Here is a 27,500-nt window from a genome sequence, read left to right as displayed (position 1 = left end):
TGCTGGGTTTTGCTGCCTCACACCCCCCTCACCCGGGTGCTCCCTCGCTTTCCTCTTTGTCTTGTCCTGGCTATTTATTTATTTATGTGTTGACCACAAACAGGTCTCTGAACAGTCGGGTGAATGGCTTCCATGGTTTGTGGAAGCTCTCTTCCGACCCATGGAGGGCGAATTTGATTTTCTCCATTTGGAGAAACTCCGAAAAGTCGGACAGCCAGTCTGCAGTTTAGGTGGTGCTGCTGACCACCAGCCAAGCAGGATTCCACGGTGGGCGATCAGGGAGGGAAAGTCAAGGGTGTCCGCCCTCCTCCAGATGAAGAGATTGGGAGGGTCTGATACCCCGAAAACCTCATTCCCATCACTTTGGACATTGCCTCAAAGAAGGCAGTCCAGTACCAAGCAAGTCTGGGGTAAGACCAGAACATGTGGGCGTGGTTGGCCAGGCCTCCTTGGCACCATTCACGTCTATCTTCCACCTGTGGGAAGAACCTGCTCATTCGGATCCTGGTCAAGTGGGCTCCATGTACCACTTTTAGCTGCATTAGGTTGAGCCTCGCGCATGCAAAGATAGAGCTGACCCTGTGCAGTGCTTCGCTCAAGAATCCCCATCCTATTTCAAACCCCAAGTCTTCCTCCCATTTCCTCGTCATGTCCAGTTCGGTGTCTGCTCTCTCTAGCAGTCGTTCGTACATGTCACTATAGTTCCCTCTGCCGAGGATGTCTGCGTCCAGTATCTTTAATAGTCTCTGTCGTGGTGGTCGTGGGTATGTCCTTGTCTCCTTCTGTAGGAAGTTTTTACGCTGCAGGTATCGGAGTTCATTGCCTTTAGCGAGTTGGAATCTCTGCGTCAGTTCGTCCAGTGTTGTGACCCTACCGTCAGTGTATAGGTCCCTGACTGTCAATGTCTCTCCCCCAACCCCCCCCCCCCCCCCCCCTCTGTCCTGTCTCCACCTTTTGAAGGTGGCGTCGGTGAGTGTTGGTGTTAACCTGTGGTTTTTGCAGATGGGGCATTTGTCGGATATTTCGGTCAGTCCGAATTGCTGCCGAAGTTGGTTCCACATCTGTAGGGTGGCTATCATCACTGGGCTGCTGGAGTGTTTCTTGGGTGTGGATGGGAGTGGCGCCATGGCGAGGGCCCAGAGAGAGGTCCCCTTGCAGGAGGCCTCCTCCGCGCACACCCACCTGGCATCTGGCTTTGCCCATCCCATCACTCTTTCCGCTGTTGCTGCCCAGTGGTAGAATTATAGGTTTGAGGGGGCATCTCTGCTCTATTGTCCTGCCCATAATTTCTTTTCTGTTTCATTACAACTTTCACATGGTCCCTTTGGTTTATGAAAGCAGATGCAAAGTACCCATTAAAACGTGTACCATGCTATTTGCTTCTACATGACTATTTCCCTTTGGATCCTTAATAGGCCCAACCTTTTCCCAGAAAACCACTTAAACTGTATTATTTATAAGATTTTAGCCAGTGCCAAATCTAAAACAGGTTTGCTAAAATATAATGGGAGAAATTTACCCAATTGACTTTTCCATTATTTTAAGTAAGGTAGCAACCACTGTTAAGAAACCTCTGAACTATAAAAAAAAGGAAGAGTTTCTATAAACTTCATGAACCATCAAAACTTATAACTAAACATCGCGAGAGGTATGTTTACAACTCAGTTTTAATATTTAATATTCCAACAGGTCAAAATAGCGGAATCGTGGGCAGCACGGTGGCACAGTGGTTAGCATTGCTGCCTACGGCGCCGAGGATCCGGGTTCGAATCCCAGCCCTGGGTCACTGTCCGTGTGGAGTTTGCATATTCTCCCAGTGTCTGCGTGGGTTTCGCCCCCACAACCCAAAAGATGTGCAGGATAGGTGGATTGGCCACGGTAAATTGCCCCTTAATTGGAAAAAATAATTGGGTGCTCTTTAAATTTTTTTTTTTTTTTTTTTAATATAATTTAAAAATAAAAAAAAGAATAGCTGAATCGTGCACCTTAATAATATGCCCAGGTAAGCAAAATTATTTTGAAATTAAATATGCCATTCTGAAAATTGTCTACAATCTACAAGCACATGGAATACACCTACCTTGAATATCCATCATGCCTGGTGAGGAGCTGTTTTCTGGAGTTGTCACTTCAGAGCCACACTTGTCACCTTTCCCCTTTTTTTTATTCTTATTCTTCTGGACCAAACAAAAAAGATTGGAGGGTTAATGATTTTTCATTCTTTGATGGGACATGGGCATTGCTGGCTCAGCCATCATTTTTATTGCCCATCCCCAATTGAGGTGGTGATGGTGAGCTGCTTTCTTGAACTGTTGCAGTCCATATGGTATAGGTGCAGCCATAGCCAAACCAGATTGCATGATGGGAAATTTGGTGACATATTACAATAAAGTGCACAATGATGGAATCCACAGGTGTCCAGACACAAGACCTACCATGGTGAACCATAAGACAAGATCATATGCAAAAGAAGAGACGTTGGAACTCGACACCCACAGACATCTGTAGACCCCGAGCAAACATGGGAAGGGTGTGGGGTTGGCATGGGGAGCCGGTGGTGGAGTGGGTGTAGATGGAGGAAGCATAGTGTGCCGTGACATCCTAGCGGGCACTGGTTGCTGCCTCTCCCCCATTCTCCCTGGCCAGGTTCTTGACAAGCCCGTTGATGGTAGCATCACTGAAAGTCTGGAACCAATTCAACACCACTTCAGGTTGAGGGCATGTCTGTCTCGGCCTCTATTTGCAGCAGAGATGCAAAGATTTATTCTGGCAGGAAGGATACTACCTACAAAACTTCGAAGAGGGATGAGGGGGTGGTGAGGTTTAGGGACATGTACGTGGACGATAGGTTTGAAGGTCTGGAGGAGCTGACGGAGAAATTTCAACTCCCGAAAAGGAGCGAGTTTAGATACCTCCAGATATGGGACTTTCTTTACAAGGAGGTCCCCTCGTTCCCTCAGTTGCCAAAGCACACCTTGCTGGACAGAATATTATCTTATGATGAGTTGGGAGAGGGGAAGATCTCAGACATAAAACGGGAGGCTGCTGGAAGAAGGACCCCGTTGGATGAGACAAAGGAGAGGTGCGAGAAAGAATTGGGCCTCAAGCTAGGAGGTGGGCTTTGGAGTGATATCCTCCACAGAGTTAATTCCATCTCTTGTGCCAGACTTGGCACGATACAACTTACGGTGGTGCATAGAGCACACCTAACCAAAGCACACACGAGTGGTGGAGGATAGATGTGAGCGCTGCCAGCGAACCACTCCCTCATGTTCTGGTCCTGCCCAAAGCTGGTCGAGTTCTGAGCTGCGTTCTTTGAGACCATGTCAGGAATCGTGGAGGTCAGGGGTCAGGATGGAGCCCTGTCCGCTGGTGGTGATCTTTAGGGTTTAGGGTGTCGGACATGCTAGAGCAGCTCGAGGAGGGGGGGGGGGGGGGGGGGCAATGTTTTGGCCTTCACCTCTCTGGTAGTCCAGCAACAAGTCCTGCTTGGGTAGAGATCGGCTGCACCATGGTGGTGGTGGTGGTGGTGGTGGTGGTGGTGGTGGTGGTGGTGGTGGTGGTGGTGGTGGGGGGGGGGGGGGGGGGGGGGGGGGGGGGGGGCACGACTCTCTCTTTCCAAATGCAAGATATTTGAGAATGACCTCAGCAATGCACTTAACGAAGAGTCAATTGTCTAATTTTCATTTGAAGCTCCACTATACCCCAATGCACTTGACTGCCAAACAGCAACTTACTTCATCAACTTTAGGTTCCGTTACAGGGCACCCATTTGTAGATCCTGAGAGATGTGTCACCAACAGTTACCCATTTCTTCTCCCTGCATTTCAGGAAATGAACAGATTTAAAATATTAAAAAGGGCACCACTTTCACTGTTTAACAGTACTTTATATTTTAATAGTTTTGTGTAAAAGCAATTTCGACTTGTATTTATTTCCATAAGAACTCTAAACTCTGGTTCAGATGGTATTGCATACAACTGTCGATAAAAGCAGACATAGGTTTGAGGAGATTCGGAAGAAGTGTACAAATTCTTTTAGATAAAACATTAACCAGAGGCCCCATTTCCTGTCAGTGGATGTAAAAGATCACAACTCTACTAACGAAGCACAAGGGAGTTCTCCCGATGTTCAGTTCAACAATTCTCAACCAGTTTTTGTTGGTTATCTCCATGCTGGTTGTGGATCCGTCTACAATGTTGTTTACACACGTCCCCGATATTACAACAGTGACTGTACTTTTAAAAAGTGCTTCATTTGCTGAGTGCTCAGTATTTTATAAATGCAAGTTATTTCTTGCTTAATGTCAAACTTTTCCTATTGAGGACATACATCAAATAATTGATAGTAATTCCATTCTTGATTTCCATCACTGCCATAGCCGCAAACAGGGAATTAAGCCTAGCTCAGTGTGGGGGATGCGGCGAACCACATTCCTAGACTTCAACACCACACACTGATAGAATATGCAGTTATTGCTCTTGACTATTACCTTGGAGAGCACGTAAAGATACACAAGTTGGGCAGCACGGTAGCACAAGTGGATAGCACTGTGGCTTCACAGCGCCAGGGTCCCAGGTTCGATTCCCTGCTGGGTCACGGTCTGTGCGGAATCTGCACGTTCTCCCAGTGTCTGCGTGGGTTTCCTCCGGATGCTATGGTTTCCTCCCACAGACCAAAGACGTGCAGGTTAGGTAGATTGGCCATGATAAATTGCCCTTAGTGACCAAAGAAGGTTAGGAGGGGTTATTGGGTTACGGGGATAGGGTGGAAGGGAGGGCTTAAGTGGGTCGGTGCAGACTCGATGGGCCGAATGGCCTCCTTCTGCACTATGTTCTTTTTTTTAAAAAATGTATTTATTAAAGTTTTTTAACAACACAACTTTTCCCCCTTACAAATAACACCCCCCCCCCCCCCCCCAGTAACAAAATAACACAATCGCACTGAGCAAGATATATACATGGCAAAATGGTATATTTACATAGCTTTATTCACTGGCTCTCGCCCGCACGTGCCAGTTTCCCCCACCCTCCATGTTATCTCCTGCTCATCCATCCCCTCAAACAATCTCTCGTTCCCCCCTCCCTCTTCCCCCCCCCCCCTCCCCCACAGGGTTCCTGCTGCTGCTGACCGACCTTCCTCTAACGCTCCGCGAGGTAGTCTAGGAACGGTTGCCACCGCCTGTAGAACCCCTGCGCAAACCCTCTCAAGGCAAACTTCCTCTCCAGCTTTATGAACCCAGCCATGTCGTTTATCCAGGCCTCCAGGCTAGGGGGCTTCGCCTCCTTCCACAATAGCAAGATCCTTCACCGGGCTACTAGGGACGCAAAGGCCAGAATTACGGCCTCTTTCGCCTCCTGCACTCCCTGCTCATCATCTCCTCCGAATATTGCTAGCCCCCAGCTTGTTTGACCAGGACTTTCACCACCTGAGATATTGCTCCCGCCACTCCTCTCCAGAACCCCTCCAGTGCCGGGCATGACCAAAACATGTGGACATGGTTCGCCGGACTCCCTGAACACCTTCCACATCTGTCCTCTACCCCAAAGAACCTACTCAACCTCGCCCCCGTCAAGTGCGCTCTGTGAACCACCTTAAATTATATCAGGCTGAGCCTGGCACACGAGGAGGAGGAATTAACCCTACCCAGGGCATCAGCCCACAAACCTTCCTCGATCTCCTCCCCCAGCTCCTCCTCCCATTTACCCTTCAACTCTTCTGCTAGGGCTTCCCCCTCTTCTTTCATCTCTTGGTGTATTGCCGAAACCTTGCCCGCCCCGACCCATACACCTGAGATCACCCTGTCTTGAATTTCTTGTGCCAGGAGCAACGGGAATTCCCTGACCTGTCGCCTCACAAAAGCCCTCACCTGCATATATCTAAATGCATTTCCCGGGGGTAACTCAAACTTCCCCTCCAGTGCCCCTAGGCTCGCAAATGTCCCGTCAATGAAGAGGTCCCCCATTCTTCTAATCCCCGCACGATGCCAGCCCTTGAACCCCCCCGTCCATCTTCCCCGGGACAAACCGGTGGTTACCCCTGATCGGGGACCACACCGAGGCTCCCACTGCACCCCTGTGCCGTCTCCACTGGCCCCAGATCCTTAACGTTGCTGCCACCACCGGGCTTGTGGTATACTTTGATGGCGAGAATGGCAGCGGTGCCGTCACCAACGCCCCCAAGCTCGTTCCTTTACAGGACGCCATCTCCATTCTCTTCCATGCCGCCCCCGCTCCCTCCATAACCCACTTGCGGATCATCACCACATTTGCTGCCCAGTAGTAGCTCCCTAGGTTTGGCAGCGCCAGCCCTCCTCGGTCCCTACTGCGTTCCAGGGACCTTCTCCTTACCCTCGGGGTCTTATTCGCCCACACAAACCCCATACTACTCCTACCTACTCTCTTGAAAAAGCCCTTGGTGATCACGATGGGAAGGCACTGAAACACAAACAGAAACCTCGGAAGGACCACCATTTTGACCGACTGCACTCTACCCACCAACGAGAGCGGCAACATGTCCCATCTTTTGAAGTCCACCTCCATTTGGTCCACCAACCTCGTCAGATTCAATTTGTGTAGGGCCCCCCAACTCCTGGCTATCTGGATCCCCAGATACCAAAAACTCCCCACCGCCCTCCTCAGCGGTAGGTCCCCTATCCCTCTTTCTTGGTCCCCTGCCTGTAATACAAAAAGCTCACTTCCCTACATTGAGCTTATAGCCCGAGAACTCCCCAAACTCCCTCAGAGTCTGCATGACCTCCACCATCCCCTCCATTGGGTCCGCCACGTACAGCAGCAGGTCATCCGCGTATAGCAACACCAGATGCTCTTCTCCCCCGCGGACCACCCCCCTCCATTTATTAGACTCCCTCAGTGATATGGCCAAGGGTTCGATCACCAATGCAAACAACAGGGGGGACAGGGGGCACCCCTGCCTCGTTCCTCGGTACAGCCGAAAGTACTCCGACCTTCGCCAGTTCGTCATCACACTCGCCACTGGGGCGCTGTAAAGGAGCTTAACCCAGCTAATAAACCCTCCCCCGAACCCAAACCTACGCAACACCTCCCAGAGGTACTCCCACTCTACTCGGTCAAAGGCCTTTTCCGCGTCCATAGCTGCCACTAACTCCGCCTCTCCCTCCTCCGATGTCATCATTATCACGTTTACGAGCCGCCGCACATTAGTATTTAATTGCCTGTCCTTTATGAATCCCGTCTGGTCCTCATGAATCACCCACGGGACACAGTCCTCAATCCTCGTGGCCAGCACTTTTGCCAATAACTTAGCGTCCACATTGAGGAGCGAAATCGGCCTGTACGATCCACATTGCAGTGGGTCCTTGTCTCGCTTCAGAATCAAGGAAATTGTCGCCTCCGACATCGTCGGGATCAGGGTCCCCTCCTCTCTTGCCTCGTTAAAGGTCCTCACTAGTAGCGGGGCCAACAGGTCCACATACTTTCTGCAGAACTCCACCGGGAACCCATCCGGCCCCGGGGCCTTCCCCGCCTGCATACTCCCCAAACCCTTACTCAGCTTCTCCAGCCAGATTGGTGCCCCCAAACCCGCCGCCTCTTGCTCCTCCACCCTCGGGAACCGCAGTTGGTCTAGGAATCGTCTCATCCCCTCTTCCCCCCACTGGAGGCTGGGATCTGTACAGCTCTTCATAGAAGGCCTTGAATACCTGGTTTATTTTCGCTGCACTCTGAACCGTGGCTCCCCCTCCAACTTTGATTCCCCCTATTTCCCTTGCTACCGTCCTCTTACGGAGCTGGTGTGCCAGCATCCGACTGGCCTTTTCCCCGTATTCGTAGGTCGCCCCCTGCGCCTTCCACCACTGTGCCTCCGCCTTCCCCGTGGTCAACAGGTCAAACTCCGTCTGGAGCAGTCGCCTTTCCCCAAGTAGTCTTTCCTCCGGGGCCTCTGCGTATCTCCGGTCCACTCGCAAAATCTCCCCCACTAACCTCTCCATGTCCTCTGTCTTCTCCCTATGAGCCCTGATGGAGATTAGCTCTCCCCTGATCACCGCCTTCAACACCTCCCATACCACCCCCACGCGCACCTCCCCATTGTCATTGGCCTCCAAGAACCTTTCGATACACCCCCTCACCTTCCCACACACCACCTCATCTGCCAGCAGTCCCACGTCCAGCCGCCACAGTGGGCGTTGGTCCCTCTCCTCTCCCAGCCCCAGGCATGGTCCGAAACGGCTATGGCCTCCACCCTCGGGATGAGCGCCCTGCCCAGAACAAAGAAATCTATCCGGGAGCAGGCCTTGTGCACGTGGGAAAAGAAAGAAAATTCCCTGGCCTGCGGTCTTGCAAACCTCCATGGGTCCGCTCCCCCCATCTGATCCATAAACCCCCTGAGCACCTTGGCCGCCGCCGGCCTCTTTCCCGTCCTTGATCTGGAGCGGTCTAGTGCTGGATCCAGCACTGTATTGAAGTCCCCTCCCATTATCAGTCCTCCTACCTCCAGGTGCGGAATGCGCCCCAACATGCGCTTCATGAATCCTGCATCATCCCAGTTCGGGGCGTATACATTTACCAACACCACCCACGTCCCTTACAACCTACCACTCACCATCATATATCTCCCCCTATTATCCACTACGATAGTCTTGGCCTCAAATGACACATGCTTTCCCACCAGAATTGCCACCCCTCTATTTTTCGCGTCCAGTCCAGAGTGAAATACCTGTCCTACCCATCCCCTTCTTAACCTAACCTGGTCCGCCACCTTCAGGTGTCTCTCTTGGAGCATAGCCACGTCTGCCTTCAGTCCCTTCAAGTGCGCTCACGTTCCATGTTATCAGCCGGATTGGAGGGGCTCTCACGCACCCCCACCGACTAGCCATCTCCTTTTCTGGGCCAATCCCGTGTCCGCGTCTCCCTCACCCTCCAGTCCCTCAGCCGGGGGACCTCCGTCCCGACCACCTCATCTGTGTCCCATTCCCTTTCGGCCAGTGCAGCAGCAACACCCCCCCTCCCCCCTCTAGATCCCAGTCTAGCTTTTTTGCTCCCCCCATATCACTCCCGTAAGTCAGCTGACACCTGCTGGCCCCGGCTTCCCCCGCCATCCCTTTGACCCCCCCCCCGTGTGGGAGTCTCCCCATCAATATACGTTCCTTCATTCCCCTTCCCGCCTTTCTTCCCACGCAGGAAAAAACCCCGTGCTTTCCAAAGCATGCCCCGCCCCCTCTGGCGCAGCTCCTGTCGCGGCCTTGTCGGTCTCCCCCAGCCCATATAACATTCCCTGCGTGTGATTGACCCCCCTATATACAACAACCATCATACTTCAACCCTCCAACACCCCCCACTCTCACAAACCCTCAATTAGAGTCCAACTTTTCAGTTAGTATAAAGGTCCACACCTCTTCGGGCGTTTTGAAGTAGTGGTGTTGGCCATTATGTGTAATCCACAGTCGCGCTGGCTGCAACATTCCAAATTTCACTCCTTTCCGATGCAGCACCGCTTTGGCCCGGTTGAGACCCACTCCCCGCTTAGCGACCTCCGTGCTCCAGTCCAGGTATATTCTGATCTCAGCATTGTCCCACTTGCTGCTCCACTCCTTCTTGGCCCATTTCAGGACCCCCTCTCTGTCCGTAAACCGGTGAAATCTCACCATCGCCCTTGGCGGCTCATTTGCCTTGGGCTTCCTCGCCAGCGCCCGGTGCGCCCCTTTCAGCTCCAGCAACCTCGGGGGGGCCTCCGCGCCCATCAGCGCCCCGATCATTGCCGCGGCATATGCGGGCACATCGGCCCCCTCCACTCCTTCTGGGAGACCCAGGATCCTCAGATTATTTCTCCTCGACCTGTTCTCCATGTCTTCGAGTCTTCCCACCCACGTCTTGTGTAGCGCCTCGTGCCGCTCCACTCTCACCGCCAGGCCCAAGAGCTCATCCTCATTCTCACTCATTTTTCCTGGATCTCCTGGATCTTCACCTCGTGGGCTTTCTGGGTTGCCCCAAGTCCTTCAATTATTGCCAACATAGGCGCCACCATCTCCTTACGCAGCTCCTCGAAGCAGCGCTTGATGAATTCCTGCATCTCCTCTTTGTCCCCGGCCGCCGCCATTTTGCTTGTTTTCTCTCTCTTCTCCCGCTGCTCCAATGCCACTTTTTTGGCTGTTTCGCTGCGGGTCCGGTCCATACAAGTTAGTAGGGGACCTCTCTCCTCTCTTCCCCACGGGTTGGCTGTGAAAAAAGTTCCGTTGGGGCTCTGCTATCGAGCCCGAAAGTCCTTGTTCGCGGGAGCTGCCGAATCGTGCGGCTTAGCTCCGCATAGCCGCAACCGGAAGTCTGCACTGTATGTTCTAAGTAAATTTTCCATTCATGCAAAAAAAATTGTGATGCTTCAAAAAGCTGCAAAATAATGGGAACCTTTGCCAAGTTATCCAAGCTGAGCAATTTATGTAGAGGCATTTGAGAGATGACGGTTAAAAGGATGCTGCCTCGTTAGTACAAATTCCAAGGTCTTTCCCACGTGGTCTGTTTCTGCATCTATGCGAACAACACCTAGTTCTAACTTTCTATCAACCTGGCTTGATGCCAGACTGGCTACCAGTATTAAATCAATCACATCTTCTACCAGCTTCTATCACAAATTGCATAGTCTCGCACCATCTCTAGACCCTTCTCAGGTTGAATGTTAGCAATCTTTGAGTTGTTTCAAACCGGAGCTGAGCATCGGACCTCTCACAGTCCTTAGTCATACCTCAGCATTGCTCATCTTCCACTAATAATGTATCAGATCAAGATTACATCACTGATGCTCTCAACAACTTTTTTCTTTCAAATGTATTTTTATTAATGTTTTTACACAATAACAAACAAGCGACAAGAACACAAGAGTACAGAAATTAGAAGCAAATAATCGAACATAATTGACTTAAACACTATACCTAACCCCTCACTTTCTCGATAACTTATCCACCACCCTGCATTAATTTCTATGTCAATCGTTGCTGCACCTATTCCAGTCACATGTAATGATTCCTGGACTTGCTGACCTAAATTAATCTTGCTCCCCAAAATATCAAATTTTAAAATTCTATTCTTGTTCAAATGTCTTGGCCTTAATCTCCTATCTTTGAAACACCTCTATAACATCTCTATTTCTGACCCTTACCTGTCATACATCCCCTTGCCTCAACTCCATGCCTACAGCCACCTCTGTCATGCACTCTAATTCACTTAAACCCCTCCACCTCTTAAATCCTTTCCCTAGCCCTCTGGAAACCTCTGCCCAGGTTTTTGTTAATCTTTCAATCCTCCTTTGGCTCAGCTACTATGAAGCACACGGGATGCCTATAATAAAGCTGCTACATAAATGCTAAGTTGTTGTTGCACTACCAAATACATACATTACAAGATATAATCACAATGGGTGCGATCCAATGGCCACACTGCGCCTGAAAAACAGCGTGCCGCAATGTAGCATGGCAGTTAGAAGCCAGGAGACACCCTCTGGGAATCAACCCGGCTCGCAACGCCTTACGAGATCCAACACGATCTCGTGATATAACGATGTAAACCCCGCACATTGTTTGCGGCATCACATTTTGGCAAATCTGCATATTAGAGTGAGACAGCTAGTCACACTTCAATGTGCAGATTTCCAAGGTACATGAGACGTTGGGATTCATCCCCTTCGTCTGGGAGACCTGGGTGAACCGCTCAGCACTGGTCCCCACAATCAGGGACCAGACGGAACAGCACTCGTGGGGGTCTCCCAGGAGATCAGAGGCCCTCAGTTGCATGCCCTTTGGGCAGGGTGGTACCCTGGCAGTGGCATTCTGGCACCATGATAGTGCCATCTGGGTGCCAGCCTGGGGCTGCCAAGGTGCCCAGGTGCCACTGCAGAGATGCACGCTTGTATTTGGGGGGGGGGGGGGGGGGGAGGCAGAGCGAGGATGTGTGCTGCTTAGGCCACCCGTTCCCCACGGAGGCCCCTTATACAACTAGCCATGCATTTCGAGCACTGGGAAACACGCAGTTAAATGGGCTCGCTCTGGGACTTTGTTCCCAATGAGTTGAATCACACAGTCACTCCAGATAAACATTCTAAGCAACAAAACCAACACTATCATATGGAAATTTATTTTAATACAACCTTCACAGTATTTTTGCAATCTAGTGTCGTCGAAGCAACACTAGAGATCACACAAAGTCTGCCTGCCATGGCAGAGTTGTATATCAAACCCACAAAAGAACTCAGCAATGCCATTGACTCACTTGCCATGGGCAATGCTCCAGATGCTGATGCTAAGCTTGTCGCTTTTGGAGGGGGCAGTGCCCTAGAATGTGAGAGATGCAAAGATTTGTGACCATGTACAAGGTTACTGCAGCGATTGCAACTACCATAGAGGCATTGCCCTGCTGAGCATCAAAATATTTGCCAGTGTTTCCCTTGCAGATCCTGCTGAACCAGCTACCACGAATCTCAGTTCTGCTTTCAGAACTGGAAGAACTACAATTGACATGTTTCAGTCTGACACCTCAAGAGAAATGTGAACAAGGGGACCACTATATACTGCCTCCATCAATCCCACCAAGGGATTCGACCATGTGAGCAGAAGCGAGCTATTTAAGCTAGAGAAAATTGGCTGCCCGCTGAATCCACTCAATGTAATCGCTTTCCCCAACAATATGATGGGTACGGTCAGCTAAGACTGTGCGACATCATATCCCTCAGATTCAGTGGGGTCAAAAAGGATTATGTTCTAGCAACAACACTCTTTGGCATATTCTTTTTTTTAATAAACATTGAGGTATTTTTGGTATTACAACAAAATAAACAATGTACATGAATCTATAAACATAGTGCAAAAGAAGTCTCCCTCACCCACCACGTGGAGTTTGCACATTCTCCCCGTGTTTGCGTGCGTTTCGCCCCCACAACCCAAAGATGTGCAGGGTAGGTGGATTGGCCACGCTAAATTGCCCCTTAATTGGAAAAAATGAATTGGGAACTCTAAATTTATATTAAAAATAAAGAAAAAAAAGTCTCCCTCCCTTACAGGTCCCACCTTTATTGACCCCCTACTCTAAACTAAACTCCCCCCGCCTGCTGACGATTAATTTTCCACAAAGAAGTCGACGAAAGGCTGCCACCTCCAGGCGAATCCTAACATTGACCCTCTCAAGGCGAACTTGATTTTCTCCAAACAGAGAAAGCTAGCCATGTCCGATAGTCGAGCCAGTCTCCGACTTCGGGGGCTTTGAGTCTCTCCAAGCTAATAGTATCAGTCTCCGGGCTACCAGGGAAGCAAAGGCCAGAGCTTCTGCCTCTTTCTCCTCCTGGATTTCCGGATCTTCTGACACCCCGAAAATCGCCACTTCTGGACTCAGTGCCACCCTTGTTTTTAACACCGTGGACATGACATCTGCAAACGCCTGCCAAAATACCCGAAGCTTCGGACATGCCCAAAACAGGTGGACATGGTTCGCTGGTCCTCCCGCACGCTTTGCACACTTGTCTTCCACCCCAAAGAATCTGCTCATCCAGGCCACTGTCATGTGAGCCCGATGAACGACCTGAATTGTATACGGCTGAGCCTGGCACATGTTGTGGACGCGTTGACTCTACTCAACGTGTCCGCCCACAGGCCATCCTCTATAGCTCCTCCTCCCACTTGCGCTTCAGCTCCTCGGTCTGCATCTCCTCTGACCCCATAAGTTCCTTTTAAATGTCGGAGACGCTCCCTTCTCCCACCCACCCTCTGGAAACTACCCTGTCCTGAATCCCCCTTGGTGGTAGGAGCGGGAAGGTTGACACCTGTCTATGTAGGAAGTCCCGCACCTGCAGGTACCTGAATTAGTTTCCCCTCGCCAACCCAAACTTCTCCTCCAGCGCCCTCATACTCGGAAAACTCCCCTCTATGAACATATCCCCCCATCCTCTCAATCCCTGCTCTCTGTCATACCCGGAACCCCCCATCTATACTTCCCGGGGCAAACCGGTGATTATTACAGACTGGGGACCAGACCGATGCTCCATCTGCTCCCACATGTCTCCTCCATTGCCCCCAGACACTCAGGGCTACCACCACCACTACAGTGCTGGTGCAATACCATGCCGGCGGGAACGGCAGAGGCACAGTTACCAACACCCCCGAACTGTTGCCCTTGCATGAAGCCGCCGCCATACGCTGCCATGCCGACCCTCCCCACAACACCCACATCCCGATCATGGCTATATTCGCCGCCCAGTAATAGTTACTAAAATTTGGCAGCGCCAGCCTGCCCTCTCCCCGACTCCGCTCAAGCATTACCTTCCTTACTCGCGGGGTATTGCCCGCCCAAACAAAGCCAGTGATCACTTTGTTGACCAGTTTCAAAAAGGACAAAAATGGGGAGACACTGAAATACGAATAGAAATCTCGGGAGGGCCGTCATCTTCACCATCTGCATCCTCCCAGCTAGTGACAACGGAAGCACGTCCCATCTCCGAAAATAGTCCTTCATTTGGTCTACTAGTCGGGCCAGATTTAATTTATGCAGCCAGTCTCATTCCCGCGCCACTTGGATGCCTAGATACCCAAAGCTTCCCCCCACTAATCTAAACAGTAGCTCCGCCAATCGCCTCGCCTGGACCGCAAACATCTCACTTTTCCCCATATTTAGCTTATACCCCGAAAACCGGCCAAATTCCCCTCGAATCCTCATGATTTCTTCCATCCCCTCTATTGGGTCCGATACATACAGAAGCAGGTCGTCTGCATAAAGCGAGGTTCTGTGCTCCAACAGCACCACCCCCCCCCCCCCCCCCCGGCCAGCCCCTTGAAGCTCTGAGAGCAATTGCCAGCGGCTCTACAGCTAGTGCAAACAACAGTGGGGAGAAGGGGCATCCCTGTCTCGTCCCCCGGTGCAGTCTAAAGTAATCCGATGTTGTCCTATTCGTCCGTACGCTTGCCACAGGAGCCTGATACAGCAACCTGACCCAGTCAATAAAGCCCAGCCCAAATCCAAACCATCCCAGTACCTCCCACAGATATTCCCATTATACCCGATCAAAAGCCTTCTCTGCGTCCATTGCGACCACTACCTCCATCTCCCTACCTTCATGATCACGTTTAATAGCCTTCTTATATTGGCCACCAACTGCCTACCCTTAACAAACCCTGTCTGGTCCTCCCCAATATTGGATTGGATTGATTTATTGTCACGTGTACCGAGGTACAGTGAAAAGTATTTTTCTACGAGCAGCTCAACAGATCAATAAGTACACGAGAAGAAAAGGGAATAAAAGAAAATACATAATAGGGCAACACAACATATACAATGTAACTACAAAAGCACTGGCATCGGATGAAGCATACAGGGTGTAGTGTTAATGAAATCAGTCCATAAGAGGGTCATTTAGGAGTCTGGTGGCAGTGGGGAAGAAGCTGTTTTTGAGTCTGTTCGTGCGTGTTCTCAGACTTCTGTATCTCCTGCCCGATGGAAGAAGTTGGAAGAGTGAGTAAGCCGGGTGGGAGGGATCTTTGATTATACTGCCCGCTTTCCCCAGGCAGCGGGAGGTGTAGATGGAGTCAATGGATGGGAGGCAGGTTCGTGTGATGGACTGGGCGGTGTTCACGACTCTCTGAAGTTTCTTGCGGTCCTGAGCCGAGCAGTTGCCATACCAGGCTGTGATGCAGCCTGATAGGATGCTTTCTATGGTGCATCTGTAAAAGTTGGTAAGAGTCAATGTGGACATGCCGAATTTCCTTAGTTTCCTGAGGAAGTATAGGCGCTGTTGTGCTTTCTTGGTGGTAGCGTCGACGTGGGTGGACCAGGACAGATTTTTGGAGATGTGCACTCCTAGGAATTTGAAACTGCTAACCATCTCCACCTCGGCCCCGTTGATGCTGACAGGGGTGTGTACAGTACTTTGCTTCCTGAAGTCAATTACCAGCTCTTTAGTTTTGCTGGCATTGAGGGAGAGATTGGTGTCGCTACACCACTCCACTAGGTTCTCTATCTCCCTCCTGTATTCGGACTGATCGTTATTCGAGATCCGGCCCACTATGGTCGTATCGTCAGCAAACTTGTAGATGGAGTTGGAACCAAGTTTTGCCACGCAGTCGTCGGTGTACAGGGAGTAGAGTAGGGGGCTAAGTACGCAGCCTTGCGGGGCGCCGGTGTGGAGGACTATTGTGGAGGAGGTGTTGTTGTTCATTCTTACTGATTGTGGTCTGTTGGTCAGAAAATCGAGGATCCAGTTGCAGAGTGGGGAGCCAAGTCCTAGGTTTTGGAGCTTTGATATGAGCTTGGCTGGGATTATGGTGTTGAAGGCGGAGCTGTAGTCAATAAATAGGAGTCTAATGTAGGAGTCCTTGTTTTCGAGATGCTCTAGGGATGAGTGTTGGGCCAGGGAAGTGGTGTCTGATGTGGACCGGTTGCAGCGGTATGCGAATTGCAGTGGATCAAGGCGTTCTGGGAGTATGGAGGTGATGCGCTTCATGATCAACCTCTCAAAGCACTTCATTACGACTGAAGTCAGGGCCACTGGTCGGTAGTCATTGAGGCACGTTGCCTGGTTCTTCTTTGGTACCGGTATGATGGTGGTCTTCTTGAAGCAGGTGGGGACCTCGGAGTGGAGTAGGGACAGGTTAAAGATGTCCGTGAATACCTCTGCCAGCTGGTCCGCACAGGCTCTGAATGCACGACCAGGGATCCCGTCTGGGCCCGTCGCCTTCCGAGGGTTCACTTTCAGGAAAGCCAATCTGACTTCGGAAGCGGTGATGGTGGGTGAATTATGGGCTGCTGGGGCACTCGCCAGCGGATTGTTGGTTACCTACTTGAACCGAGCATAGAATGCATTGAGTTCATCGGGGAGTGGTGCGCTGCTGCCAGAGATACTGTTCGGCTTCGCTTTGTAGCCCGTTATGTTGTTTAGTCCTTGCCACAACCGCCGAGAGTCTGTCTGTGATTCTAGCTTGGTTTGATATTCTCTCTTGGCATTCCGGATGGCTTTACGGAGGTTGTACCTGGATTTCTTGTATAGGTCAGGGTAGTCTGCCTTGAACGCCTCAGATCTGTCCTTCAGTAGGGAGTCAATCTCGCGATTGAGCTATGGTTTCCGGTTGGGGAACGCACGTACTGCTTTCTTTGGCACGCAGTCGTCCACACATTTGCTGATGAAGTCTGTGACGGTGGTGGCATACTCATTTAAGTTGGTCGCTGAGTTCTTAAATATGGACCAGTCTCTAAATATGTCTCTAAGCAGTCACGTAAGAGCTCTTCTGTCTCCTCGGACCAGCACTGCACAACCTTCTTAGCTGGATTCTCCCGCTTGAGTTTCTGCTTGTATGCCGGGAGGAGGAGCACCTTCTTATGGTCTGATTTCCCAAAGTGCATTATTCCCAAATAATGTCCTGAACAGAATCCTCAATTCACATTCAACAAGGATATCGGCCTGTAGGACCCACACAGCTACAGGTTCTTGTCCCGCTTCAGGATCAGCGAAATCGTGGCCTGTGACATCGTCGGGGGCAGCACCCCTCTCTCCCTTGCCTCATTGAACATCCTCATCAACACTGGTCCCAATATCCAGAGAACTTTTTACAGAACTCCACTGGGTACCCATCTGGCCCCAGGGCTTTACCCGACTGCATGGCCTTCAGACCCTCACTTATCTCTCCCAACCCGATCGGGGCCCCCAGCCCTTCTACCAGCTCCCCGTCCACCTTTAGGAAATTCAGCCCCCCTAAGTGCCTCATCCCTCCGGCCCCGTTGGGGGTTCCGACCCATACAGCCTACTGAATCGCCAACCAGGTTCCCATCTCCATCATTTACTTTCCCTAACTCCCTGGCTGCCTCCCTCTTTCCAAGCTGCTGTGCAAGCATTCTGCTAGCCTTCTCTCCATGCCCATAGATCGCCCCCCCTCGCCTTTCTCAGCTGCTCCATTACCCTCCCTGTGGTTAACAAGCCGAACTCCGCCTGTAGGTTCCACCGTTCCCTTAAAAGCCCTGCCTCCGGGGTCACCGCATACCTCCTATCGATCTGTAGTATCTCCTTTACCAGTCGGTCCGTCTCTGCCCTGTCCACCATCTCCCGGTGGGCCCGTAGAGAGATCAGCTCCCCTCTAACCACCGCCTTCAGTGCTTCCCAGACCACCGCTGCTGAAATTTCTCCCGTGTCGTTGACCATCAGGTAGTTCTGAATACATTTCCTCAGCCACTCGCACACCCCTTCAGCAGCTAAAAGTCCCACATCTAACCTCCAGCGGGCGCTGGTTACGGTCTTTACTAACCTGCAGGTCAACCCAGTGCGGAACATGGTCTGAGATTGTGATCGCTGAGTACCCAGTGTGTCATCGTCCCCCCCACCCCCCCGTCAGTAAAGCCCTGCTCAGAATAAAGAAATCAATCCGGGAGTACACTTTATACACGAGTAGAAGGAGAACTCTTTCACCCTCGGCTGCCCAAAGCTCCATGGATCATTTCCCCCCCCCCCCCCCCCAATCTGCTCCATGAACCCTTTTTAGTTCATTTGCCATTGCTGGCAACCTGCCCGTTTTTGAGCTTGGCCGGTCTATGCCAGGGTCAATAGCTGTGTTGAAGTCACCTCCCATGACCAACTTGTGCAAGTCCAGGTCCGGTATCTTCACCGGTATCTTAACTCCACATGATCCCAATTTGGCACATACACATTTACTAATACCACCTGCACCCCCTCCAGTTTCCCACTGACTATAATGTACCGATCTCCCACATCCGAGACTATTCTACCCGCCTCAAACACCACCCGCTTATTGATCGCGACCCCTCTAGTCTTTCAATCTAGTCCAGAGTGAAAGACCTGGCTGACCCAGGCTTTCCTCAATCTAGTCTGGTCAGCTACTCTAAGCTGCGTCTCCTGCAACATTACCATGTGCCCTCTTGACCAGCCCATTTAGCCCTCGAACATTCCAGGTGATCAGCCTAGTTGGGGGCTCATTGCCGCCCCCCCCTTCGCCGATCAGCCATCCCCTTTATTGGGCCAGCCTCCAGCCCGTGCTCCACGCCTCTACCAGCCCACCCCCAGGCAGCCTCCGCCCCCAAGCTCCTCTCTTGTCCCTTAGCACAACTCCCTCCCTCGTCAGCAGGACATTTCCCCCCCCCTCCCGTAACAACACAATGTAACCCAACCCCTTTAATAAACCTAACATGCACACCCCCCACTACGCTTCCTTGAGCTATCCCGCCCAGCTAGCTTGGTGGCCCCCATCCCTGGCGCCGAAAAGTCTCCCACCTATTGTTCCCTCCCCTCTCATACGTACATACTCCAATAACAAACAATCCCAACACAATTGCCCGACAGAAAAACAGGAAGAGAAAAAAAAACGCTAACAAAGATCAAGTAAAAGATCCAAAATCTAAACAAGCACACCTCCATCCCCCAACAGTGCAAATGTAAACCTTAACTCACTCAGCTCTGCCACTGGTCCCAAATCAATACAGAAGGCATTACAGACAGCTTCCACAAAACGAAAAACGAGAACCATTTTTGTAAGAAAAAAAATGAATGTTGCAGCAAAGTTCAAAAGTTCTCAGTCCGCCACCAGTCCTTTCCTTTTCGCGAAGTCCAGTGCGCCCTCAGGCGACTCAAAATAAAAGTGCTGTTCCTCATATGAGACTCAGACAGCCGGATACAACAGTCCGAACTTCACCTTTTTCTTAAAAAGGATCGACCTGATCTGGTTGAAGCCTGCTCTACTCCTGGCCACCTCCGCACTCAGGTCTTGGTAGACTCGCAGGATACTGTTGTCCCATTTACAGCTCCGTGTCTGCTCGGCCCACTGTAGAATGCGCTCCTTATCCGAGAACCGGTGGAATCTCACCACCATTGCCCTCGGGGGGGGGGATCTCCCATTCGCAGCTTCCTCGCGAGTGCTCTATGAGCTCTGTCCACCTCCAAGGGTCGGGAAAATGCCCCCTCCCCCAGCAGCTTCTCAAACATGTCTGTGATGTATGCCCCTTCGGACCCCTCCGAGAGCCCAACGATTCTCAAGTTCTGCCGGCGGGACCTATTCTCTAGGTCCTCCACCTTTTCCAGGAGCTTCTTCTGCTGGTCTCTCAGCATCACCACCTCCAACTCCACCGCAGTTTGATGTTCCTCCTGCTCAGCCAGTGCCCTCTACACCTTCTGGATCACCCAACCTTGGGCATCCAATCTAAGCTCCAGCCGCTCAATTGACTCTTATCAGGCCCAAGCAGTTCCGTTTCTGCTTAGCGAAGACTCCCTGAATAACTTGCCATCAGCTGCTCCGCTGACTGCTGGGTCGACAAGCCAGAGGTTCAGTTCTCCGCCATGCTACCTCCCGCTGCAGCTTCAGCCCAAGCCTTCTCTGTCTTTCTGTTTCTGCCTTTACGAGCACTTCTAGTCCTCCTCTCCATGCACCGCTGTGGGAATTGAGTACACAATTGCCTCCGTCATCAGTTTTTCAATTCAAGTCTGGTAGAAAATCAGGGGGAAAGGTCCAAAAGACCAACCCGAGCGGGAGCCACCAAATGTGCGACTTACTCCTTCATAGCTGCCACCGGAAGTCAGTCATATTCTTCTCTTTATATGTCATATGTCTTCAGATGGTCCAGAGACTGCCTACTGTCATGCGTGTCCCTTTAAGAAAGGTTTTGTCTTACTACATGGCTTGTAGCACGGCTTCAGTGATGTCATTTGTGGGCAGAGCTGGGCTGTGGCTGTTAGGTGAGAGGGGATTTAGTGTTTTTGGTTTAATTTTCAGTTTGTTGGTTTGGACAGCAGAAGAGAAGCAGTGTTTCCCTGTTTTCATTTCAAAGCTGTTCCAGGGAACTGAAAGCACATGGTGTGGCAAACTGCCTTGGTAACTTTAAAGATAGAGTTGCTATCCTGAAGGAGTTTTGAATCTGCTGGTTGGAGGCTGGACCAGAATCTCAGGGAAAGGACCAGTCCCATTCAAGTGAGATTAGTGTGCTGGGCCATGCCCTTGAAAGGCGTTTTGGTTTTATTGGATTTTGTATTGAATTGGAACAGCTACTAAGGGACATTCATTAAGAGTTATATACATAGATTACTGTAGCTGTTGTATTTTTTCATGTTTGTAATTGAGAACAACTTCTTGCTAACTGTTTTATATATGTTAACTACGTTCTTATAATAAACTCTGTTTTGATAAAAGCACCTAGGAAGCCTGATGAATCATACCTGAAGTGAAATGAAAAAATGAAATGAAAATCGCTTATTGTCCCGAGTAGGCTTCAATGAAGTTACTGTGAAAAGCCCCTAGTCGCCACATTCCGGCGCCTGTTCGGGGAGGCTGGTATGGGAATTGAACTGTGCTGCTGGCCTGCCTTGGTCTGCTTTCAAAGCCAGCGACTTAGCCCTGTGCTAAACAGCCCCGTAAGAGGGGTCTTGACAAAGAAGAAACTGTTCCCATTGGAAGGATCAAGAACTAAAGTACACCAATTTAAAGTGATGTGGAGATACCGGCGTTGGACAGGGGTGAGATCAGTAAGAGTCTTACAACACCAGGTTAAAGTCTAACAGGTTTGTTTCAATATCACTAGCTTTCAGAGCACTGCTCCTTCCTCAGGTGAATGAAGAGGTATGTTCCAGAAACATATATATATGTTCTTCAAAGATGCAAGACACCCCTATCTCTGGATATGTAAACACTTAATTAACTGCAAATGCTCGCATTCTAAGCATCGTCTTGCATCTTTGAATTTGTCTATATATATGTTTCTGGGACATACCTCTTCATTCACCTGAGGAAGGAGCAGTGCTCTGAAAGCTAGCGACATCGAAATAAACCTGTTGGACTCTAACCTGGTGTTGTAAGACTCTTACCAATTTAAAGTGATTAGCAAAAGAAGTAACAGCGACTGAGGCAAAACATTTCTTTAAATACAGCAAGTGGCTAGGATCTGGAATACACTGCCCAAGGGTATGGTGAACGCAGATTCAAATTGAGGCCTTAAGAGAATTAGATAATTGTCTGAAGAAAATAGCACGGCCATGAGGAAGCGGGGGGAAATGGGACAAGAATTGGTCTTGCATTGCAGACAGCCTACATAGGTAGGACAGACCACATAGGTAGGACAGACCAAATTGACTTCAATGCTGTAACCATTCCGTGATTCCCCAGAAATCCATCAAGTATTTCATTATTGCCAAGAAGAGATTTTGCTTCTAATATGTCACATCTATCAGGAAACATGTAGTTTTAATAATTTAGGTTTGTATTGTTTTTTAAAATAAATTTAGAGTGCCCAATTATTTGTTTTTTTTCCAGATTAAGGGCAATTTAGCATGGCCAATCCACCCTGAACATCTTTGGGTTGTGGGGGCGAGACCCACATAGACACATGGAGAATGTGCAAACTCCACACAGACAGTGACCAGAGGCCGGGATCGAATCCGGGTCCTCGGCGGCGTGAGGCAGCAGTGCTAACGACTGCGCCACCGTGCCGCCCCAGGTTTGTATTGTTGGCCATTCATTGAAGTGCTTCTGTGCTAGAAAGAGTAAACCTCTAATTAGATTCATGTTAAACAACAGTGTTTGCAGCTATGGGAGTTTTAGCTTCATTTCAAACAGTGTATGTAGTGTGTTTGGAGTTTACTATTAATTGAATGTTTCATTTTGCCATTTTTACACCACATTGCAGAAATATAGGTACTGATCTTCCAACTTCAGCATCTTCACTTGACTCTGCTCTGAGCCATGAGCTATTCTCAAAATCTGGAAGGAGAAAGTTAATTAATGCAACACAGCAAATTCTGAAATTCAGCAAATAAACCGAGTGATGGATAGTACTAACAAAGAACAATTCAGCACATGAACAGGCCCTTCGGCCCACCAAGCCTGTACCGGTCCGGATACCACCCTTGGCCAAAACCCTCAGCACTTCCAGGTGTTGTATCCCTCTATACTCATCCTATTCATGGATTTGTCGAGATGCCTTTTGAACTCCGTTATTGTATCTGCTCCACAACCTCCCCTAGCAGCGCGTTCCAGGCACTCACCACCCTCTGTGTAAAAAACCTGCCTCGCACATCTCCTCTAAACTTTTCCCCACGGGCCTTAAACCTATGCCCCCTGGTGACTGACCCCTCCACACTGGGAAAAGAGTGCCTGCCCATCCACTCTATCCATGCCCCTCATAATCTTGTAGACCTCTATCAGGTCACCCCTCAACCACTACTACTTATGTAAATATTCAAAATATGGGTCTGTGTTATCATGCAATTTGGTGAAAGCTTAGAGGGTTATTATTTTTCAATTAGCAATTCCTTTTTCCTTTGAAACAGCTCAATTAAGTGTTTAAACACCACTTCATTGATAGCTGACTACCATTTCAAAGTCGCGCTTCGAGTTTATGACATGAAAACCAAACACGTCTGAAGTAAGACTGAGCTGTTGTCTAGCAACCAGGAGCCACCTTTAAGTTAGAGCGACCGTTTGAGTTTAGTTTTAACTGGACCCAAGGCAGTTGGAGCTCAGCAGCTAGAGAGGAAACAGTGCGCAAAGCTCTGCCAAGGGCAGGACAATGGACTAATGGGAAGAAAGCAAGTCCCAGAAACAAAAGAACAGATAGTTCTCGAAATTGATGAGTAAAAAGAGAAATTCCAGGAAGATTGCAGTCAAAGGGGCAAACAAAACTGGAATTTGAACAAGGTACTATTCACAAGTAAACGGCAGAGAAAGGGCCGAGTTAAAAAAGACAGCTTAAAGTGAGAAGCCAGAAAGATGAAACAATCCTAAGTTTGGTGACTTTAATACTGCCTGTGAAGCAGTAGTGTTCTATTGACATGGCTGAAATATTGTTCTGAAGCTTGAACGTGCATGGCAATTCAAGGCAGAGGAATGAGTTTGAAATCCTTGCTGAAAACAGCGGAGAAAAAGTGTTGTTTAGAAGATGATCCTATAGCGTGTCTTTTCAAAAGTGGAGTTTGGTAACACTTGTGATATATCATCTGGGGGGATTTGGAGATAAAGTTCAATGGGGGTGGGGGGAAGAGAGAAGAGTTTGCTAATTATAGGTGCCTTTAATTCTGCTCTGACAAATCCACAATGTCACACCTTGGCTGAAAAAAAAGTCAATATAGATTAAGTCTGGTGGTGCAATTATAGGAAGTAGAAATTTGGGGTCATTTATGTTTTCAGATGCATGTTTCAGTGCTCAGAAGTCCAAAGTTGGTCAGGAATCCATTTAGCAAGTAGGAACAAAAAGAATGTTCAAGGTTAAACCAACAATGGCAATACAGCTCGGATAATTAACACCAATCTCAACCACTTAAGTTACAGTTATAGGGTTAGTGCAAAGTGGTTTACTGTACATCAAATCAGTTATCATGTAAATACAATATGAATTGTCACTACCTAATCAGATATCAAAACTAGTAGTGAAACATTGCAAGAGCAGGTTTCATTCTTGCACACAAGTCAGTTCGAGTCTCAACACCCAATTTCCACTCTGCAAGGTTGGCACCACACCAACATCAAACTTCTGCCACTGGACTACAAGTGTGATAATGTGATTGCAATAGATCTACCTGGCTTACAGATCAATTCTGACCAATTTCTTTGATGAGACAAAGCACCATTGAAAGAACTTTACATCAATGGATCAAAAAATGAATAATCATTATGATTCAAACAACAGACCAATGTCCACAAAAAGTCCACTAATACCAAGCTGGCCTGACAACATTCTCCTCTCAGCCTCCTGTAAAGGATTTCCTTCCATTCTCTCAATTCTAATCCACTTCTTGTTATGACAATGCTCCCACATTTCATCAGATAGGTCTGCCTTCCTCAACCAATGATGGTTCCCCATCATGGTTGACAGGGCTCAGTCTCCAACCCATTTCCCACAATTCTGCTTGCACTCCTGAGAACCACAATAGACCTCCTTTGTTCTCATTTCAACACATCAGTTTTCATGTTCAACAGATCATTCCTAGCTTGCAATTTCTGTTACCTCCATTATGATGTCATTATCAAATGCATCTTCCCCCTCAGCATTCTGAAGGGGTAATTCACTCAGCATCACCCTCCTCCACTCCTCAAATCACCCAACACTTCCTCCCACAGCACCCTCCTATGCAAGAACAGCAGATGCAACGCCTCACCTCCTCCCACCATCCAGGCCTCCATATACGCCTTCTAAGTAAAAAACTGTGTTAGTGTTTTTCCCCCCAATTTACTATGCCATATTCATAGAATCACTACAGCAAAAGGAGGCCATTCAGCCCATCGAGTCTGCACTGACCCTCTGAAAGAGCCCCACCCTATCCCCATAACCCAGTAACCCACATAACCTTTTGGACACGGGAAATTTAGCATGGCCAATCCACCTAACTTGCACATCTTTGGACTGTGGGAGGAAACCCACGCAGACACGAAGAGAACGTACGAACGCCACAAAGAGTGACCCAAGGCTACAATTGAACCCAGGTCCCTGGCGCTGTGAGGTAGCAGTGCCAACCACTGTGCCACCCTGTTTATAAAGTGGTCTCCCTGGGGATCATTCAAATGCAGGTGTGACTGCTTTGAGCAAGTGCCGTTCAGTCCAGAAAATTTCATTTTATTCTCTGCACTCCTGAACCTTGGCTCCCTACACTGTTCCAATGTAGCTTAACACAAGCTTTAAGGAGCTCATCTTTCAACCAGGCACTTTACAACCTTTAGGACTCAACATTGATCATAATCTCTACCTCAGTTTTTTTTTCTACTCAACAGCTATAGGTGATGATTCTGCAATTCCCATTTATCATCTTTTGCTGATCCAAATGCCCAATTACCATACCTCTTTGTCTTGCTTCATCATCCCTTTTGTCTTTCCTAAATTCGACCTCATCATAGACCTTTTGTTCTATCCTCCCCTCCTGCCTTCCCTAGTCGCTGTACTCACTTAAGATTTGTTAGATCTCTAACTTTCACCTCTGACACAAGATCACTTGCAAACTGTTTCTCTCTCCACAGATGCTGCGTCACCAGAGTATTTCCAGTATTTGATTGAAGCATTCTCCACATATTTTATGCTTTTGAAATTAAATTTAGAGTACCTAATTATTTTTTACCAATTAAGGGGCAATTTTGTGGCCAATCCACCTACCCTGCACATCTTTGGGTTATAGAACATAGAACAATACAGCGCAGTACAGGCCCTTCGGCCCATGATGTTGCACCGAAACAAAAGCCATCTAACCTACACTATGCCATTATCATCCATATGTTTATCTAATAAACTTTTAAATGCCCTCAATGTTGGCGAGTTCACTACTGTAGCAGGTAGGGCATTCCACGGCCTCACTACTCTTTGCGTAAAGAACCTACCTCTGACCTCTGTCCTATATCTATTACCCCCTCAGTTTAAAGTTATGTCCCCTCGTGCCAGCCATATCCATCCGCGGGAGAAGGCTCTCACTGTCCACCCTATCCAACCCCCTGATCATTTTGTATGCCTCTATTAAGTCTCCTCTTAACCTTCTTCTCTCCAACGAAAACAACCTCAAGTCCATCAGCCTTTCCTCATAAGATTTTCCCTCCATACCAGGCAACATCCTGGTAAATCTCCTCTGCACCCGCTCCAAAGCCTCCACGTCCTTCCTATAATGCGGTGACCAGAACTGTACGCAATACTCCAAATGCGGCCGTACCAGAGTTCTGTACAGCTGCAACATGACCTCCCGACTCCGGAACTCAATCCCTCTACCAATAAAGGCCAACACTCCATAGGCCTTCTTCACAACCCTATCAACCTGGGTGGCAACTTTCAGGGATCTATGTACATGGACACCTAGATCCCTCTGCTCATCCACACTTTCAAGAACTTTACCATTAGCCAAATATTCCGCATTCCTGTTATTCCTTCCAAAGTGAATCACCTCACACTTCTCTACATTAAACTCCATTTGCCACCTCTCAGCCCAGCTCTGCAGCTTATCTATATCCCTCTGTAACCTGCTACATCCTTCCACACTATCGACAACACCACCGACTTTAGTATCGTCTGCAAATTTACTCACCCACCCTTCTGCGCCTTCCTCTAGGTCATTGGTAAAAATGACAAACAGCAACGGCCCCAGAACAGATCCTTGTGGTACTCCACTTGTGACTGTACTCCATTCTGAACATTTCCCATCAACCACATCAGCTAGCCAATTTCTGATCCACATCTCTAAATCACCCTCAATCCCCAGCCTCCGTATTTTTTGCAATAGCCTACCGTGGGGAACCTTATCAAATGCTTTGCTGAAATCCATATACACCACATCAACTGCTCTACCCTCGTCTACCTGTTCAGTCACCTTCTCAAAGAACTCAATAAGGTTTGTGAGGCATGACCTACCCTTCACAAAGCCATGCTGACTATCCCTGATCATATTATTCCTATCTAGATGATTATAAATCTTGTCTCTTATAATCCCCTCCAAGACTTTACCCACTACAGACGTGAGGCTCACCGGTCTATAGTTGCCGGGGTTGTCTCTGCTCCCCTTTTTGAACAAAGGGACCACATTTGCTGTCCTCCAGTCCTCTGGCACTA

The 27,500-nt window shown here is 49.2% G+C and overlaps 1 protein-coding gene across 1 annotated transcript in view; it reads right to left on the bottom strand.

The window, feature by feature from the left end:
* bcl7a (BAF chromatin remodeling complex subunit BCL7A) overlaps positions 1 to 27,500 on the bottom strand; it is a 103,603-nt gene that overhangs the window by 49,623 nt on the left and 26,480 nt on the right. Inside the window, 3 exon segments of the mRNA XM_072495338.1 lie at positions 2,081 to 2,177; positions 3,738 to 3,764; positions 3,766 to 3,820. Coding sequence (XP_072351439.1) covers positions 2,081 to 2,177; positions 3,738 to 3,764; positions 3,766 to 3,820 — 179 coding nt within the window.

This window comes from Scyliorhinus torazame, chromosome 1, assembly GCF_047496885.1.
Source record: "Scyliorhinus torazame isolate Kashiwa2021f chromosome 1, sScyTor2.1, whole genome shotgun sequence".
Lineage (NCBI taxonomy): Eukaryota > Metazoa > Chordata > Chondrichthyes > Carcharhiniformes > Scyliorhinidae > Scyliorhinus > Scyliorhinus torazame.
Note: the sequence above shows the minus strand (reverse complement) of the source record. Positions and strands in the feature narration are given on the sequence as shown.